The sequence below is a fragment of the Botrytis cinerea genome, chromosome 16 (assembly GCF_000143535.2).
Source record: "Botrytis cinerea B05.10 chromosome 16, complete sequence".
NCBI lineage: Eukaryota > Fungi > Ascomycota > Leotiomycetes > Helotiales > Sclerotiniaceae > Botrytis > Botrytis cinerea.
In genome coordinates, this window is record NC_037325.1 from 120,752 (window position 1) to 135,877 (window position 15,126).

Below are 15,126 nucleotides of genomic sequence, written 5' to 3' on the forward strand. Positions count from 1 at the left end.
TTACTCAATTGAGATTGAGGGTTAGCTGGGCGCCCCCGGAGCTAGCTCACTTATAGGCTTAGTGGCTGAAGACCCTATCATGCGATCCGGGGTAACACTAAAGACGGTTATTTGCCTAGCCCTTATATGATTTGCTCGTATGTTCTTATCTTGTTCACGGAAGTACAAGGCCCGCATTGTGACAACTTTCTGGTGAAACAAGTCTTTCATGGTTCTAGATTTACATTCAGATAAATATCAAATCTAGTGTTCTCAGGGTTGTATTTCGGCTGTAACACTGTTGGCAGCTGTTTAAACTCTTTCTTGATTTTCGTGGATAGAACGAACCCAGAATCGTGAAAGCCTTTCAATCTTCAAGACTGGCTGTCTCGATTATGATTGGTTATTTGTTTGAGATGATATTATCTTGTAACACTTTAACCGCTTTTGAGGTGTGAGATCTTTCTCCATCAACTCAGTACTTAGCTTTGACTGGAAATCCACATTCAAAAACAATATTCAACTTTTCATTTCTTTCCGTTTATAGAATGGATTCAATTATCGTGTGGATAATTTCAATGAGCGGCACTTTGCTCAGTATAGTAGTATGCATGCCGTGAACGAAATAGATCTCACATTGAACTCCTCGAAATGGATTTTCTAGAGCATCTTCAAAATTCCAGTCCAATCTTTTTTGGTGTTCAAAATCCAACCTAAAATCAACGACATTGCTGTCCCAAATGTTGAGTAGTGACTTAACGTAGGGTTCATTGTGTCTATCTGGTGAGTGAGTACTCCTCAAGACTCTATTGGTGGTTCAATTATCAAACGGGTTTCGAATGAATGTTTCGCTATCACTAAATTCAAACTCAAGTTATGCAAGTTCTTGAATTTCATTTCTCTTTGTTTGTATTTACCAGACAGTGCCACTGAAGGGATTTTTCTGTTGCGTAAGGGCACGATCAATTATTTACATTGTGGAAGTCTCCAAATCATTCTCGGTTGATGATATGGCATACCAGTACCATGTTCTTATATTGTCCTCAGTTGTCGTAGTTTGATAAAGATGAGAAATGACCTGCTCGTCGCTCGCTCTGATTTAGGCGTCGATACCACACTCGGGACTGTCCAGAAAATCTGAAAACTAAGCCCGCGAAAAGAAGAGAAAATTTAATGACAATCCTGCTTCATAATTGAATCTGGATCAAAGTTTTCATTCATTTTGATATCTCCTAAACTAAAAAAGTAAGGCTTTTGGTCTATTGAGTTGTTGCCATTGAAACTCCTTCCGAGAGCACTTCATCATTTCGATGTTAAGTCTATCGAAGTGTAGAAACTTTGCGTTCGATTTTCCCGACAATCGCACAGCAACCTGCTATCTTAGAATAACATGTCATTTCCATGATTGGCAATGCAGAATCCACGAAGTCAATTGTTGATACAGGGCTATCATGGTTTCGTGGTTGTTGATGATGAGAGACCCCGGCTTTCCTACACATACAATTCATTCCATCTAGGGCGACGGAGACATGGAAAGGCGGCAATTCTATTGGTAAAATCATGAATCATAAACGCTTAAATTGCTTTTAGATTGTGCAATTCATGAGATGTGGGTAGCCATGCGTACCAGATAATAGCCACGTGTAAGTCGACACGCCTTATTGGACGAGGGACAAAATAGAAGGCATGACGTGGATCCAAATCGATTGATTTCTCTCTTCTTGGCACTAGTACCTGCAGCCAGCTGAGAATTACCCCTCCTTGAAGATACAAGAATCACACCACGATGAAATACATATATAGGTACAATTAACTTCATCTTGACAACTTTCTTAACAACTTTTCAGCCTTCTACCCTTCAGTAGGATTGAGACAAACATGATTCAGACGATGGCGTTTCATAGAGTTCTCTTTCTTCTTATTCGTTTGTTTCTCACATCATCTGCGCAGACTGTTCAAAACAACAACTGTAGAGCGCTGCCTGGCGACCAATCATGGCCATCTGTAACAGAGTGGAACAATCTCAACAATACAGTCAATGGTAAGCTACTAGCTACGGTGCCTATCGCAAGCCCTTGCCATGGCCCTAACTACAATTCAACGCAATGCGCGTATTTACAAGCGAACTGGGCAAACCCAAGTCTGCAGTAAGTCGTTCGCGGCATTGTCATTTATATCATGCGGAATTTCTAATTTTAAATCTAGTTGGAATTCATCTTCCTCCTTGGTAGCTCCATACTTTGCGACACTTGGAAATCAGAGCTGCAACCCCTTTTCTCCCGAACTAAGTCCTTGCCGGTTAGGAAATTTGGTCAATTATGCTGTTAATGTGTCGACACCCAATGATGCCGTTGCTGCTGTTCAGTTCGCAAAGAATCATAACATCCGTTTTGTAATTCGGAATACTGGTCACGAGTAAGTTTTTTTCAAGAAACTTCAATGCTCAGCATTGGCTAATATTATTTGAGCTATTTGGGCAAGTCAACCGGTGCAGGTTCATTGGCTGTTTGGACTCATAACTTGAAAAATATATCATTTTCTGGCTGGAAATCTAATTATTTTACCGGAAAGGCCATGAAGATTGGTGCCGGCATTCAGGGATTTGAAGCGTTAGAGGCTGCTCATGATGCAGGTTTTGTGACAGTGGGTGGTGAATGTCCTACAGTTGGAATCGCCGGAGGATATACACAAGGGGGTGGTCACTCGGCACTCTCTAGCAATTTTGGCATGGGTGCCGATCAAGCGCTTTCGTGGGAAGTTGTGACGGCCGGCGGCAACCTAGTCACTGCCTCACGAACCGAAAACAAAGACCTTTATTGGGCTTTAAGTGGCGGTGGTGGAGGTACATATGGAGTGATCATATCTCTTACCGTGAGAGTATATCCTGACACAATAGTCAGTGGTGCCTCTTTAGGATTTTCGGCAATTGGTGGCAATACGAGCATTGAAACTTTCTGGAATGGTGTCGAAGCCTTTCATACTTATCTTCCTGGAATGGTCGATGCAGGAACTATGATTGGCTATGGGGCTTCATCTTCAGTTTTCCGAATTATCGGTATGACGGCATATAACAAGACCAAAGCTGATGTCCAAGCTCTCTTGGCCAATTTCACAGACAAACTCACAACTCTTGGCATCAATTTTACAGTCGCCTACACACAATACCCAACATATCTTGATCACTACAATCAATCTCTTGGGCCTCTCCCTTATGGTCCTTGGGGTGGACCAGGAGTCAACACCGGAGGTGGTCGATTGATATCAAGAAGTGTCGTCCAGAAAAACAATAAAGCTTACGTCGCAACTATTCGTAATATTACAACTGCGGGTATACCTTATACAGGTGTAGCTCTGAACGTCTCATCTCCTTACATTACATCTACCGTCGATAACGCTTTACTCCCAGCTTGGCGTGATACCTTAATCCATGTCATCTTGACTACACCATGGAACTATTCTGCGTCAATATCTGAGATGGTAGCTGCTCAATATCATATGATTAATGAGATTATCCCACAATTCGAAGTGCTCACTCCTGGGGGAGGAAGTTATTTGAACGAAGGTAATTTCAGACAGCCAGACTGGCAGCAAACTTTCTATGGGAAGAATTACCGCAAGTTACTAGGTATAAAAAATAAATGGGATCCAGATCAATTATTTTACGCCACAACTGCAGTGGGTAGTGAGGCATGGAGTATAGCAGCTGATGGGAGAATGTGCCGGACAGGTAACACGACTATGTGAGTGCTAACCATGCCGAATGTTGGCGAGAGGGGTTATGCCTATTGCAAATTAGATGTCACCTGAAACCGAGCTTTTTCTGGGCTTCAAATGAAAAACATTTATGCAGCAAAACAGCATTTTATAGCTATGTTTCTTTGAAAGAAAAAATTCTTGACTCTGAATCATGCAAATAGCCAGACTGGTCGTATCTTCAATTTCAACATCACCTTAACTACTAAGTCTAAGTGAAGAGTCACAGCACTCAGCAAATGCAATATTGAGTACAGTATCTTCAGTTTGATTAATCATTAAATGTTCCATCATTTCGTGCTGTGGTATCAAAACTCTCTCGAGCTAAGTTCCCATGGTCATTATTTCCTATTTTTCTGGTCAGCAAGCCCTCGTGTATTTGTCAAGTGCGATGAAAAGTCCATACCACACATCTCTTCAAAACCCTCTTCACAACCCCGTTTTTCTTTCTATCTCTTTCTTCCCTCTCATCGTCTTCTTTTCTCCGTCTCGCGTCCCTCAATATCTGCTCCTGCTCACGCCCAACTATAACCTTTCTAATCAAATTCTCAATTAGAACGTCACAATTCTCGCCTTCTTTTGCAGAACATTCTGAGAACCCGCAATTTAGCCTTTCGGCTAATGCCTTCCCATCCTCAGTCTTGACACGTCTTTTTTCCCACAGATCACTCATAGTCCCGACTACTTCCACATATAACCCCTTCTTTTCTGGAACCTTCACATGTTTCACAAGAGTCCAGAGGGCTTCCAGAACAGAGAAGGATTCGGGCGAACAGATTGAATACATCAAAATTATCCCATCGGCGTCTCTAATCAGTGGCTCAAACAAACCAGAATATTGAACATCGTAATTCAATTCCACAATATTTACGATACATTGCTCGGAACCGATAGTGATGTATGTTTGATGACTATCTTCGAGAGTCGGATCGTAGGGATCACTGGACACACGGAAATCATTGTAAACAATCTACCTTCCTGTCAACTCCACTCTCATTAAGTCTCAAAATTTTGGGCTTTACCTTATTCTTCATGCCAGCTTTCCCAGACCCAGTATTTCCAAAGAACAAAATATTGTATCGTCTTCTCCTAGGCGCTAGCCCGGAAGACACCCGATTTTGTTGTGGTCGATTCATTTTCGGCTTGAAATCTAGAACTGGCCGGTCTCAAATTTAAATTTTCTAAATGTTATAACCAAATTGCATGACGAGACTCATTATCTATTATCTAGAATACCCATGCCGTGGAATTTCTGTGAGTAGATAGGCGCAGTATCGTGGCTGTGGGGTGTGTGATTAACGTTGCATTATGTGCGGGTGCGAGTGCTGTTAAGTGGGGGCATAGCCACAATTCCTTCTCGTATTAGTACTTCAACAATCGTTCTTGCATATATCATATCTATCTTTGGATCTTGATATTGAGAATCTGAAGCAAATCGAGATCCGTTTTCATGTGCTAGGAAAGGTTTCATTTTTCACGTTCTTCTTCATGCCGAGGCTATCACATACACAGCTCTACCACATTTCTGGCTCCTAAGACGGCCTATTGACGGTACGGACTTGCCAATTCCCCGTGTGGAGACTGGCGTGATAGTATTTGACCATATCGTTTGTAGTTTTAGTTATAGAGATTTTGTATTGCTAGCGTATTAATACTATACTAGCAGTGGAAAATTTTGTAGAAAGTCGGTTGGACTGGCAACCGGCTGTAGCAGGTTGAGAAATTTCTGAATCGGAGTTCGTTTTTACTTGCAACATAGATTCGGAATGTTCATTACTATCTGTTCTGGCTAGATGTTATCGATGAAGACTTTGTAGTACTGCTATAAGATGAGGACTTCTTTTTATCTTTGCTTCTTAAAATCCGACACAGATGCGTTCAATTACAATGCGCAACAACTGACCAGTTTCTTCCCCCAAAAAAGCAGTGCGGTCGCTTTCCAAGTGGTCTGATGCCTAAATGATGATATTTATCAGCGGTCACAGCAAAATGACTACTTAGGGGGGCCTTGACAGTCCAGAACAAACTTCGATAGTGAGAGCCTTTGAATCATCAATTGGCCTAAATCTTCTTCCAATACATGCGTCCTAATTGCGATATTCATTTCTAAATGTATTAATGAAACATCGCTAGGTTTGATAAAAATGGGCTTCTATATCCAATTGCATACTCTCACATGCACCTATCTTACTAATCAATGGGATCCAAGCTCTTCAATATCCAGGTCCAGTTCCTACTTTAAAGAGCACTCGTCCGAATGGCTGCAAATATTGTCTGTTCTCAAGTCGGCCACTGGCCACCAGCTGAAACTATTGAGTTCTGACGAATCCAGAGTTGACATGTTTTCTTTCACATATGTTGATTCAAAGTTTCTTCTGACAAGAACGAAGTCTCGTTTGGTGCGAGAGAAAAAAGGAGAAAGCAGCGACGCGCTAGGCATGAATTACCAGATGAAATGAGCTGATTTAAGAGATATCTTGAATTTTGGAGCGTAGGTGATGTATATGGTATAAGTAACAACTTTATACTCCGGTTGTATCCCTATTAATTCTACCCATTTTCGAATGATTGACCCACTTACCTGACACACAAGACTTATCCACCTGAGATGTCCCACCACGCCAACGACGCAACCGAGCCATGGGATTACGACTGGACCGCCGGTCTCGAAGCCATAATTCCCGCTATATCTGCGTCACTCAAAGATGACACTCGTTTCGAGAGATACCTTTATGAAAGTAGGATCGCGGAAGAGAAGAAGGGAGCACCTTTAGAGATTGAGGAAATGAAGGCGATCCGCCAAAAGTCGAAGGATGATCTCGAACACGAGCTTGGAGTTGAACGCATCCGTCAGGACTGTTGGGCAAGACTTCAAATATGAGGGACAGTGAACAAGGAATTCAAGAACGCGGGATTTAAAGAGATGAAAGTTGAAAATAAAGAGGCCAATAAGAAAGCGGGGGAGTGGGGGAGTGGTGAGATTAATACAATTGCCAGTGGAGCTATGGTCTCATCCAAGGGGGCCGCAAACGAAGTGACTAATTTACTCATCGGGAACAATATCCATTCAGACCCTATGACTTCGAATGTTACAAAGGAAGATAACTTTACCGAGTAGACCACAAACACAAACCAAATCATGATTAGAATCAGATACGCTCCATGCCATCGAGACAATCAAAATCCTCTTCAATGCTGCCAGAATTTCCTAAGAAATGGTACCCGAGGAGACTTTGGTTGATTTATCTATGCTTCTAAGTTTAATAGTTGCAAGTCGCTGCGCGTGGATTGATGTTTGGGATAATTTGACATCAATGGGTTGTAATCTCACGATATTAAGTGCCAAATAAAGGAGATTGGAGGGAATCTTTAAGGATTCGGTTGAAGTGAAAATTAAAGTAATTAATTAATTATTTGAGTATGCGTGAAAAGAAGATTAATATTGAGATTCTTCATAGATCAAAGAAGTTACTTAAGGTTTCTCAATGTTGGAATGGGATTTTAGCAACATAAGAGGACAGCAATCGAAGTAGACTTCAACGATCATAAATGAGTACACAAGATATCACCATGAATCTGATCATTACCAAGAAGTGTGTAGTTTATAACATAACAAAACACTGTGAGAAATTTATATGCATTCCATTTCAGTCCACCATAAGAACACCAATCTGGGCTTATCATTCAAACACGCCGCTTTCCTCTTCTGAGGTTGCCTCTGACTGAAATGAATCCATCAATAGAACTCGAAATAAATCACCAAGAGAGGGTCCCAAATAGCTACTAGCATTAAAACAATGAGTAAAGAGGGTTCAGAATTGAATGGTTCTTTAATATCTCAATGAGATACATTCTTGTCTGATTGTGCAGTAGGTGGGCGACCTCCTCCAGCAATGGGAGCACCACCATTAGCAGTGAGTCTTGCAGCAGCACTAGCTGTGTAGGTTACACTATGATTTACACTAAAGGCGATCTAAGCGAAAATCCCATCAGATACTGTGTCACCAAGCAAGACATAGTTGAAGAATGGGGCCGAGCCACCAGCGATCTAAGGGACTGAATTAGCATAATACTTCTGTCACAAAAACTCATCACACGAGAAAATGACTAGTACAAGGAAGACATGCGAAAAAGATACATATTTCAGCAGCCACAACTCTGTCGGCGGCATTTGTGGCCAACCTTTGTGTGTTGATATTAAAAGGAGACAAAGCTTCCACCTTGGTAATCAAGCTCTGATCGAAAAACACCTGTCCCATATGGGAGACTTTGCCGCTAGTGTATGTTCCATTCGATAACACGGTACCTCCAATATGTGCAGCGACATGCATATAATTTGTTTTACCCGCATAATGTACAGGGAAGAGAGAGGTAAACTGTGCCACCCGTTAGCGTCCGTTGCTTGAAGACCATGGAGGAAAGTCTTGTTTATATTAGATGCATACCCGACGTTATCATTTATAGGGCTGGCTGGAATACCGCCATAAATGCCGGTAGAATTGCAGTTCCAAATATCCCAGTAAAGATCTTGTATTGGCTCGCATGCAGTGCTATCAAGAAATTGGCCGTCTATAACAAGAGGAACGCCAGCCTGAGTTTCGCGAAGATTGCTACGGATATGCTCTCCTGATACGTCTGGCCATTGTTAGTGGAGGGACTAATTCACAGCTAAATATAAACTCACAGAAAGGGCCTGTCTCTCCTTCAAGTGACAAAATACAGGAAGAATTGCAATAAATCATCTCTTCCATGTTGGGCGTAGTAGGTGTGACATTGAGGCCAGAGAGATGCGAGATGCGAGATGCTAACAGGACTTGTGGCTCTAGTTTTGATGGGTACTCTCTCTGTGTGCTTAGTTAAGATCTATTCTTGGTCTTAGAACGCACTAAGACTTACTCTTTGGGAGTCCAAGGTCAGCGCGAACTTTGGCCACAGTGGCCGCAATACGCTCACTGTTTCTGTCCTCAGAACCACGCTTTTGAAGGATATCCGCACAGTGGCTACGATCTTAAGGCACCCTCATATCATCAAAGAAGATATTAGGCAATAATCTCACCTTACAGATCTTGCATGGTTTGACCAGGATGTGCAATAGATATCTGAAAGACATATGCTGCCGCAACAACTTTACTGAGAAGGCCGGAGTAAATCATAGCGTACAAGTTAAGAAAAAGGAGAGCGAAGAAGACTAAACTGATAGTTTGCTGAAATTGTCAGGATGTCGTGAAGGCTTTTATAGACAGCGTTGCCATGAAAAAAGTTTTACTGCAAAAAATTTCTCTGATCTATTCTTTCGAAAGTCTCTCAAACTCTGAATTCACCACTTCATCTGTAACGCTGTAGAGAAGTCTCCACTCCGACCTGCGCATCCCCACGTCTCCACACCTCTCTAACAGACATGATGAAGCCCTTATATCAATATTTGCGTGGTCTAATCGACTAGTTAGGAATGTGTCGTAATCTGGTCAAATTTTTGAACTTCCGCCAAGCCGGGATCATTATACGCCAAGAACTAGGGGGAAGGAAAACTCCTGTTTTCGAACCGTTTCTGTTAGAGTCGATTTATCGCTAAATCAACAACACCGGCCTTGAGTGTTTCAATCCTGGCACCATTAATTAGATCAAAATTAAAAATGTCCTTCATAAATAAAAACAGTGAATTGGCTAGTATGCATGACTGAACATGGGTATCTTCGGCATGTGAAAGTCTCCAAAAGGCAGTTGTGTAGTAAACGCCGCAATTATTATGAAGGGGCTAAATCCTCCCACATCTCAAATCCGTAAATAAATCTTAGTGTGTGGGGATGCGAAAATCATCGTCATTTAGAGTAGGACAACTTTATAGGAGCCCGTCTTAGACTGCTAGAAACAAAGGGTTCGATTTGCTAATGTATTCTCCTACAGCACAGAACACATTGACAACTGTTCTTTCCGTGCGGTAGAATCCATTGGAAGGCAAGACTAGGCATATCCACAAATCAATATGGAAATGAAAGGTTCGACTTGAGATTCATTCTGACATAGGAAAAGTGGTGATATGTGACGGCTGTCATTGTAAGCATTTTGCGCAAGTTTGGGTGCAGCCAGTATCTGTCAATTGAGCGGCAAAACATGCATATCACGCGGCATTTACTAACAGTGCCACTTTCGATGGCATGATGTCTGCTAGAGCTCGAACAAATAATCCAGTGGTACTGAGTAACACTGTTACTAATTCTCATCTGTTTCGTCTCCAGTAGGTTAAGAAAATGAATACCGGTAGCTTATACACTACAGTTTATAACTGACGCAACAAATAGAATGATATCAACGATAGCAAAGCAGCAAAAACAAATAAAATCAGCTTTCTCTTTTGAACGTCAACCTTCCATTAGCATCATAGCATCAAAAAATAAAGGGTCACAACGGCTGCTCGCCAACTTGAACTTACGAGCGCTGTGTCCAAAAGATTAGTTGCCACTAGCATCAAAATCCCTGAAAATTTTATGACAAATATCTCCTTGCGAGTCTATCTTTAAGGAGGGTCCCATTATCCACATGGGAAAGAATGCAACATTCAGACATGCATATATACACAATTCTCAGAAAATAGTCACTGAAAGCATCAACATACATCCAGATAAGTACATACCATGAGTTGGCCCATTGAACATAGATTGAATGTAAATACATAGTTCGAGACGATTTATCAATGGAAAGATTCCTGAAGTAGAATGAAGTTTGAAGTCTGAAGTTGGCGAAGTTCCCTCGTTAGTTTCAGAGAACGTACTTGGTCTAACTATAATCTTACCCCACATCTTATTCCCTAGCCTTGCATTTTAGCGTCCCTACCCATGAAGTACCATCACCACCATCACGTCACACATCATTCAAGCTGTTCGTCGTTGCCATCTTATTCAACCGAGTCAAAACACACATCAACAGCTTCACTCCCTCGAACCTGCAGTCTTCTCATTCAATCGGATCACAATGTCAACTATTTTCGCTCGTGTAGTTCCAAGAACAATTCGTGCATTGCCCCGTGCTTCTCTTGTTCAGAACTCCTTCAGAGCTCAAGTTGTTGCCCCTCTTCCGCGACGATTCCTGGCCACAAACACTTTACCAGAGCAACCGCGATTGAGATTGGGTTCCGAAGGTATGGTCTTGTTGATTACTCCATCTTTCCTAAGAAGCTTGACTTGGTCTGTGATTCAATTGAATGTTAACAACTGCCTCGTACACAGCACCCAACTTCCAAGCCGAAACAACCCAAGGCCCTATTGATTTTCATAAGTTTATCGGCGATAGATGGACAGTTTTGTTCTCCCACCCCGCAGACTTCACTCCAGTTTGCACGACCGAACTTGGTGCTTTTGCGAAACTGAAGGATGAATTTGAGAAACGGGACGTGAACATGATTGGTTTGGTATGCTATCATTTCACGACAATTATAGAAGCTCCGTCTGACACATACGGTATGCTAATATCTGGGGTTGGTTCGAAACAATAGTCCGCAGATCCTCTCCCTTCCCACAAAGAATGGATTAAAGACATCAACGAAGTCTCTGGGACCACACTGCAATTTCCCATCATCGCGGATGCGGACCGCAAAGTTGCTTACCTCTACGATATGCTTGACGCTCAAGACACAACCAACATTGATCAAAAAGGCATTGCATTCACCATTCGATCCGTCTTTGTGATCGATCCTGCCAAAAAGATCAGACTTACGATGATGTACCCAGCTAGCTGTGGGCGAAATACTAAGGAAGTTCTAAGAGTTATTGATAGCTTGCAGACGGCAGATAAGAAAGGTGTCACTACACCCATCGATTGGCAGGTAGGAGATGATGTTATTGTGCCACCAACAGTCAAGACGGAAGATGCGCGGAAGAGATTTGGAAAGGTTAGAGAGGTAAAGCCTTATTTGAGGTTTACAAACGTCGGGCAGTAAAATTTATGTTCTATCTTTGCTATCCTGATACCATTGTACGACAATAGAATTAAAAATGCTTAGCATTACAGATGAGGGCTCATTACTTCAGCGACTGAGATCGTAGCTAAAACTTCACAACTTATACTCCTCATCAAATTCATCTCTCAGCCAACAGAAATTCTAGTCTTCGAAACGATGACGCAAATGCTCCCGAGGCCTCCACAAATTACCAGATTACGACGTCTGGTCTCAGGTGGCCATTCCGCATCAAATTTCTCGAAGTATGCTACACGTTTGAATGAGCCACATCCGAAGTCCATCAAAATCAATCCCATGCAGATTCTCCGCTCCATTCCGTCTCCCATCTGTTTCAATAGCACCAAAGTTTGTTGTTTCGCTGAAATCCAAGAATTTAAGGTGGTATTGCGACGCTCATATCCTAATAGAAGAGCCCAATACTTTTTTTTACGTCCAATTTTGCATCGGCGTAAAACGTCCCTAATACCAACTCGTTGTAAATTGCGACATTTTCTCGAAATGGACTTACGAAGCAAGAAATATCAATTTTGAGAAGATGACCTTTGATAGTGACTGATCCACTTCTCACTGGCCCATAGCGATTGGAAACAAAGTCTATGTGGGCGCCTACCAACATTGCATCCCATAGAATATCTGTATTCTCGGAACCTGGAAAAGAGTAATCACCAAGTGGTATATCTTGTGTGAGCAGTTCAGTGCCCTTGAAAGCCGCTGGAGCATAGTTGAAGAGGGTACAACACGATACCCATGACCATGAAGGGGCGTCATATATAGAGTCAGCCGTCATCGTGGAGCGACGAACACATCCACAGCTAGCTCTATAAGGCAGCCAGCATAATAAGGCTTGTGGAAAATCGCGGGCCCAAAGGCCTGCAAGATACGAATCTCCTATGATTGATCCGAGCTGATACGCCAAACCAGAAACTGCTGGGAGCTTGTCTTTTCTGTGCAATATTTGCTTTCCTGAATATATTTCTAATAGTTGATACCAGATGTCTATTTCTCGGGGTGAATAGAATCGTTGTTGCCCTTTATCCAGAGCTAGGTAAGGAAAGGTAGCTAGCTTACTACTAACAAAGATATCAAGGTTGCCTGCATCTTTCGCTGGGTCTTCGTCAGATCTTTGGCTCATGCGAAATCGGAAGTGCATACCAACAGGTGAGTATATAAGCGTCCGAGCCGCCAAAATACTTTCTTGAAGTACCCAGGCCCTACCAAAAAGTGGACATGGTAGAGAAATACCCTCTTCTCCCGTTGCATGTCCGGTTTTAATAGATGGTTGAATCCACAAAGACCTCTCCGTTGTCTTTTTCTCTGTGCGAATAACATGACCAAGTTTAACACTCAATCTCTCGAGCAAGAAACCGCTATTTCCGTCAAGCGCTGCCGCAGCGGCGATGTTGAATTTAGCGTTATTGTAGACGAAGCACATTTTGGACGATTCTTCGATCCAATCTTCATCGAAGTCCTGAATAATACAAAGCGAATCGATCCACAAATATCGCATTTGTACCTCTCTAGTTACGCGTACAGCGTCTGCATATGTCTTGTTCAAACTGTTAAGCGGGATTGCGTGTTTCCTTTCATTCAAAGTATCTTTCTTAGTTGATAAGTGCGTCGATTTACCCCAGCAACGGCTCAAAGTGACGTACTGCCAATCCATCCCAGTTTTAACGTCGGAAGGCAAAGATCCATGGGTGTCTATAAGATGTGACACACTAAAATCACCACTTTGATCGGGATGCCCAACGTCGATCAGCCTCGATGGGAGGCTCTTCGAGTTGAATCGTACGCGACATCCATCATGATTTTCTGAACATTCTCTGAGCCATTCTCTTGCCATGTTAGCTGTCTTGATGCCAATGGATCTGGTGCTTGGTGATGTTTTAAAGGCAAGATTCTGTGTTTATATCCCTGCACGTAGAGTTGTAAACAGAGCACCCCATACATCACCATTTCATTTCGCCCACGAAGAAGCTTGAAGCTAAAATACAAATCATGGGAATTCTCTAGTGAGAACTTGCGTCAGGACTCCAGATTCAAGTAATGATCGCCGTTCAGAAATTTCAACAACATCTGGCATAACCGGCAGCTCTTATCAGCAAAAAGCTAGAGGCTTCCTAAATTTTCATGATGATGCAAATGGGGTTCCCATCCATTCCATGAGATGGGCCAGCTTGACTGATTCTGAGGCTTTGAAGCTTGGATTATAGTCTTGGAAGTGATCCAAGTGCGAAACCTCTTACACTTTACGCATAATGGCATGGTGATAATGTGTGATATATGACTTTATGAGAATAAATGCCATGACTTGGTATGAATATCTGTACGTAGTGGTCAAGATAACTCGAGAAACAACAGAGCCTTATAGGTTGCCGTGAAAATGATTTCTCGACTGTTACGATGCCAAATTATGTGTCAGAGGTAGCACGATGTCTGTGCGATGAAAGAATCGTACAACGAAGAATCTAAACAAGATAAGATAAATTATCAATTTCAAAGTCTTTTTATTTTGAGGATGTAATTTGATAGGTCATTGATAAATCTGTGAACGGTTTGAAAAAAAAAGGAATCATTAAATTGAATTGTCGGGTAACCAGTCACTTAAAGGCTGATCGGGCTCTTTATTTTTTCGGGACGCGTGGAGGAAGTTCGAACAGCGAGTCATTCAACCGAAATTTTACACTGGGGGGTACAAGAGCCTTCCGCTAGGAAAGTGACGTGGGTAAAGGACAAAAAAGCAACCAAATGCTGATCTTTGCATGGTTTTACAACATAGATTCTGGCTTCCGATTCTTTGGTCGAGCAACAGGGATGATAAATATGGATCTCAGGAGGTTTTGAGATGCCTGTAAGTTCTCTCATGTTCTACCAGTGATGAAACTTCATGTCGGCCAAACACTGCTTGATTTACCTCTTCTTCTTTTAAATCCCATATCCAATCTATTTGCGAGAATCTCATGCCCGGGTTAGAAGTGCAATAGAAGTGATTTAACTGATTGATTCTAGTCTCTCTACATCTGAGACGTATCACGTCGTCAAGCGCTGTTCGAGAACAAAGTAGCGACTTCCGGTGAGATTTTCTAAAGTGGATGTAGGCGCACGCGCAAAAGCTCCTCAGGGCTGCATGATCGAGAACTGGGATTCATGCATTTTCTCTACGTTCAACTGAACTTGCTAACCAGGTCTTCGGTGAGCATATAAAAGTTTCCTTGGATCTTGTGTCCTTCGTGAGGCCTTGGTATCTTTTCTCTTCGGTGATATTTGGCTCTCTATCCTTTTGCAAACTCCAGATCGGAATCTACTTGGCCCGCTAAAGAAGACTTCCTTGGTAAAACCAGATATTCCATCGAGATTATTCCAGCCTCGGATGAGGAATCGGGGACTAATCTCAAAACCCCGTGGCCTTATTAGAAGTGCCGTTGGGGGACAGTAGTCTG

At 42.3% G+C, this 15,126-nt stretch overlaps 6 protein-coding genes across 6 annotated transcripts; 3 read left to right on the top strand and 3 right to left on the bottom strand.

Annotated features, from left to right (window-relative positions):
- The first annotated feature begins 1,764 nt into the window (after window positions 1-1,764).
- Window positions 1,765-3,899, top strand: BCIN_16g00080 (hypothetical protein). The gene is made up of 3 exons (XM_024697763.1): window positions 1,765-2,126; window positions 2,185-2,394; window positions 2,448-3,899. Exons 1-3 carry the CDS (start codon window positions 1,870-1,872, stop codon window positions 3,721-3,723), a joined length of 1,743 nt encoding a protein of 580 aa, XP_024553579.1. The 5' UTR covers window positions 1,765-1,869; the 3' UTR covers window positions 3,724-3,899.
- On the bottom strand, window positions 3,888-4,914 carry BCIN_16g00090 (hypothetical protein). The gene is made up of 3 exons (XM_024697764.1): window positions 4,755-4,914; window positions 4,139-4,702; window positions 3,888-4,080 (listed from the first exon to the last, which is right to left on the bottom strand). Exons 1-3 carry the CDS (start codon window positions 4,866-4,868, stop codon window positions 4,057-4,059), a joined length of 702 nt encoding a protein of 233 aa, XP_024553580.1. The 5' UTR covers window positions 4,869-4,914; the 3' UTR covers window positions 3,888-4,056.
- A 1,221-nt stretch (window positions 4,915-6,135) lies between these two features.
- Window positions 6,136-6,895, top strand: BCIN_16g00100 (hypothetical protein). The gene has a single exon (XM_001555084.2). It carries the CDS (start codon window positions 6,341-6,343, stop codon window positions 6,611-6,613), a length of 273 nt encoding a protein of 90 aa, XP_001555134.1. The 5' UTR covers window positions 6,136-6,340; the 3' UTR covers window positions 6,614-6,895.
- Window positions 6,896-7,329: 434 nt separating this feature from the next.
- On the bottom strand, window positions 7,330-10,460 carry BCIN_16g00110 (hypothetical protein). The gene is made up of 5 exons (XM_024697765.1): window positions 10,364-10,460; window positions 8,629-9,335; window positions 8,417-8,576; window positions 8,178-8,367; window positions 7,330-8,108 (listed from the first exon to the last, which is right to left on the bottom strand). Exons 3-5 carry the CDS (start codon window positions 8,481-8,483, stop codon window positions 7,961-7,963), a joined length of 405 nt encoding a protein of 134 aa, XP_024553581.1. The 5' UTR covers window positions 8,484-8,576; window positions 8,629-9,335; window positions 10,364-10,460; the 3' UTR covers window positions 7,330-7,960.
- Window positions 10,461-10,491: 31 nt separating this feature from the next.
- Bcprx3 lies at window positions 10,492-11,999 on the top strand. The gene is made up of 3 exons (XM_024697766.1): window positions 10,492-10,867; window positions 10,956-11,137; window positions 11,222-11,999. The coding sequence occupies exons 1-3, from the start codon at window positions 10,702-10,704 to the stop codon at window positions 11,663-11,665; spliced, it is 792 nt and encodes a 263-aa protein (XP_024553582.1). The 5' UTR covers window positions 10,492-10,701; the 3' UTR covers window positions 11,666-11,999.
- Window positions 12,000-12,013: 14 nt separating this feature from the next.
- Window positions 12,014-14,184, bottom strand: BCIN_16g00130 (hypothetical protein). Its single transcript, XM_001555081.2, has one exon. It carries the CDS (start codon window positions 13,527-13,529, stop codon window positions 12,087-12,089), a length of 1,443 nt encoding a protein of 480 aa, XP_001555131.1. The 5' UTR covers window positions 13,530-14,184; the 3' UTR covers window positions 12,014-12,086.
- Between the last annotated feature and the right edge of the window lie 942 nt (window positions 14,185-15,126).

What these genes read in the sequence shown, in the direction of transcription:
- BCIN_16g00090 (XM_024697764.1), bottom strand. Translation starts at nt 4,868, where the DNA reads ATGAATCGACCACAACAAAATCGGGTGTCTTCCGGGCTAGCGCCTAGG. An exon ending in AAGCTGGCATGAAGAATAAG is followed by an intron (nt 4,703 to 4,754) that starts GTAAAGCCCAAA and finishes ACAGGAAGGTAG; the next exon opens with ATTGTTTACAATGATTTCCG. An exon ending in GGGTTTTGAAGAGATGTGTG is followed by an intron (nt 4,081 to 4,138) that starts GTATGGACTTTT and finishes CCAGAAAAATAG; the next exon opens with GAAATAATGACCATGGGAAC.
- BCIN_16g00100 (XM_001555084.2), top strand. Translation starts at nt 6,341, where the DNA reads ATGTCCCACCACGCCAACGACGCAACCGAGCCATGGGATTACGACTGG.
- Bcprx3 (XM_024697766.1), top strand. Translation starts at nt 10,702, where the DNA reads ATGTCAACTATTTTCGCTCGTGTAGTTCCAAGAACAATTCGTGCATTG. An exon ending in ATTGAGATTGGGTTCCGAAG is followed by an intron (nt 10,868 to 10,955) that starts GTATGGTCTTGT and finishes CCTCGTACACAG; the next exon opens with CACCCAACTTCCAAGCCGAA. An exon ending in ACGTGAACATGATTGGTTTG is followed by an intron (nt 11,138 to 11,221) that starts GTATGCTATCAT and finishes TCGAAACAATAG; the next exon opens with TCCGCAGATCCTCTCCCTTC.
- BCIN_16g00080 (XM_024697763.1), top strand. Translation starts at nt 1,870, where the DNA reads ATGGCGTTTCATAGAGTTCTCTTTCTTCTTATTCGTTTGTTTCTCACA. An exon ending in TGGGCAAACCCAAGTCTGCA is followed by an intron (nt 2,127 to 2,184) that starts GTAAGTCGTTCG and finishes TTTTAAATCTAG; the next exon opens with TTGGAATTCATCTTCCTCCT. An exon ending in ATTCGGAATACTGGTCACGA is followed by an intron (nt 2,395 to 2,447) that starts GTAAGTTTTTTT and finishes ATATTATTTGAG; the next exon opens with CTATTTGGGCAAGTCAACCG.
- BCIN_16g00130 (XM_001555081.2), bottom strand. Translation starts at nt 13,529, where the DNA reads ATGGCAAGAGAATGGCTCAGAGAATGTTCAGAAAATCATGATGGATGT.
- BCIN_16g00110 (XM_024697765.1), bottom strand. Translation starts at nt 8,483, where the DNA reads ATGGAAGAGATGATTTATTGCAATTCTTCCTGTATTTTGTCACTTGAA. An exon ending in AGGAGAGACAGGCCCTTTCT is followed by an intron (nt 8,368 to 8,416) that starts GTGAGTTTATAT and finishes AACAATGGCCAG; the next exon opens with ACGTATCAGGAGAGCATATC. An exon ending in CCTATAAATGATAACGTCGG is followed by an intron (nt 8,109 to 8,177) that starts GTATGCATCTAA and finishes CGGGTGGCACAG; the next exon opens with TTTACCTCTCTCTTCCCTGT.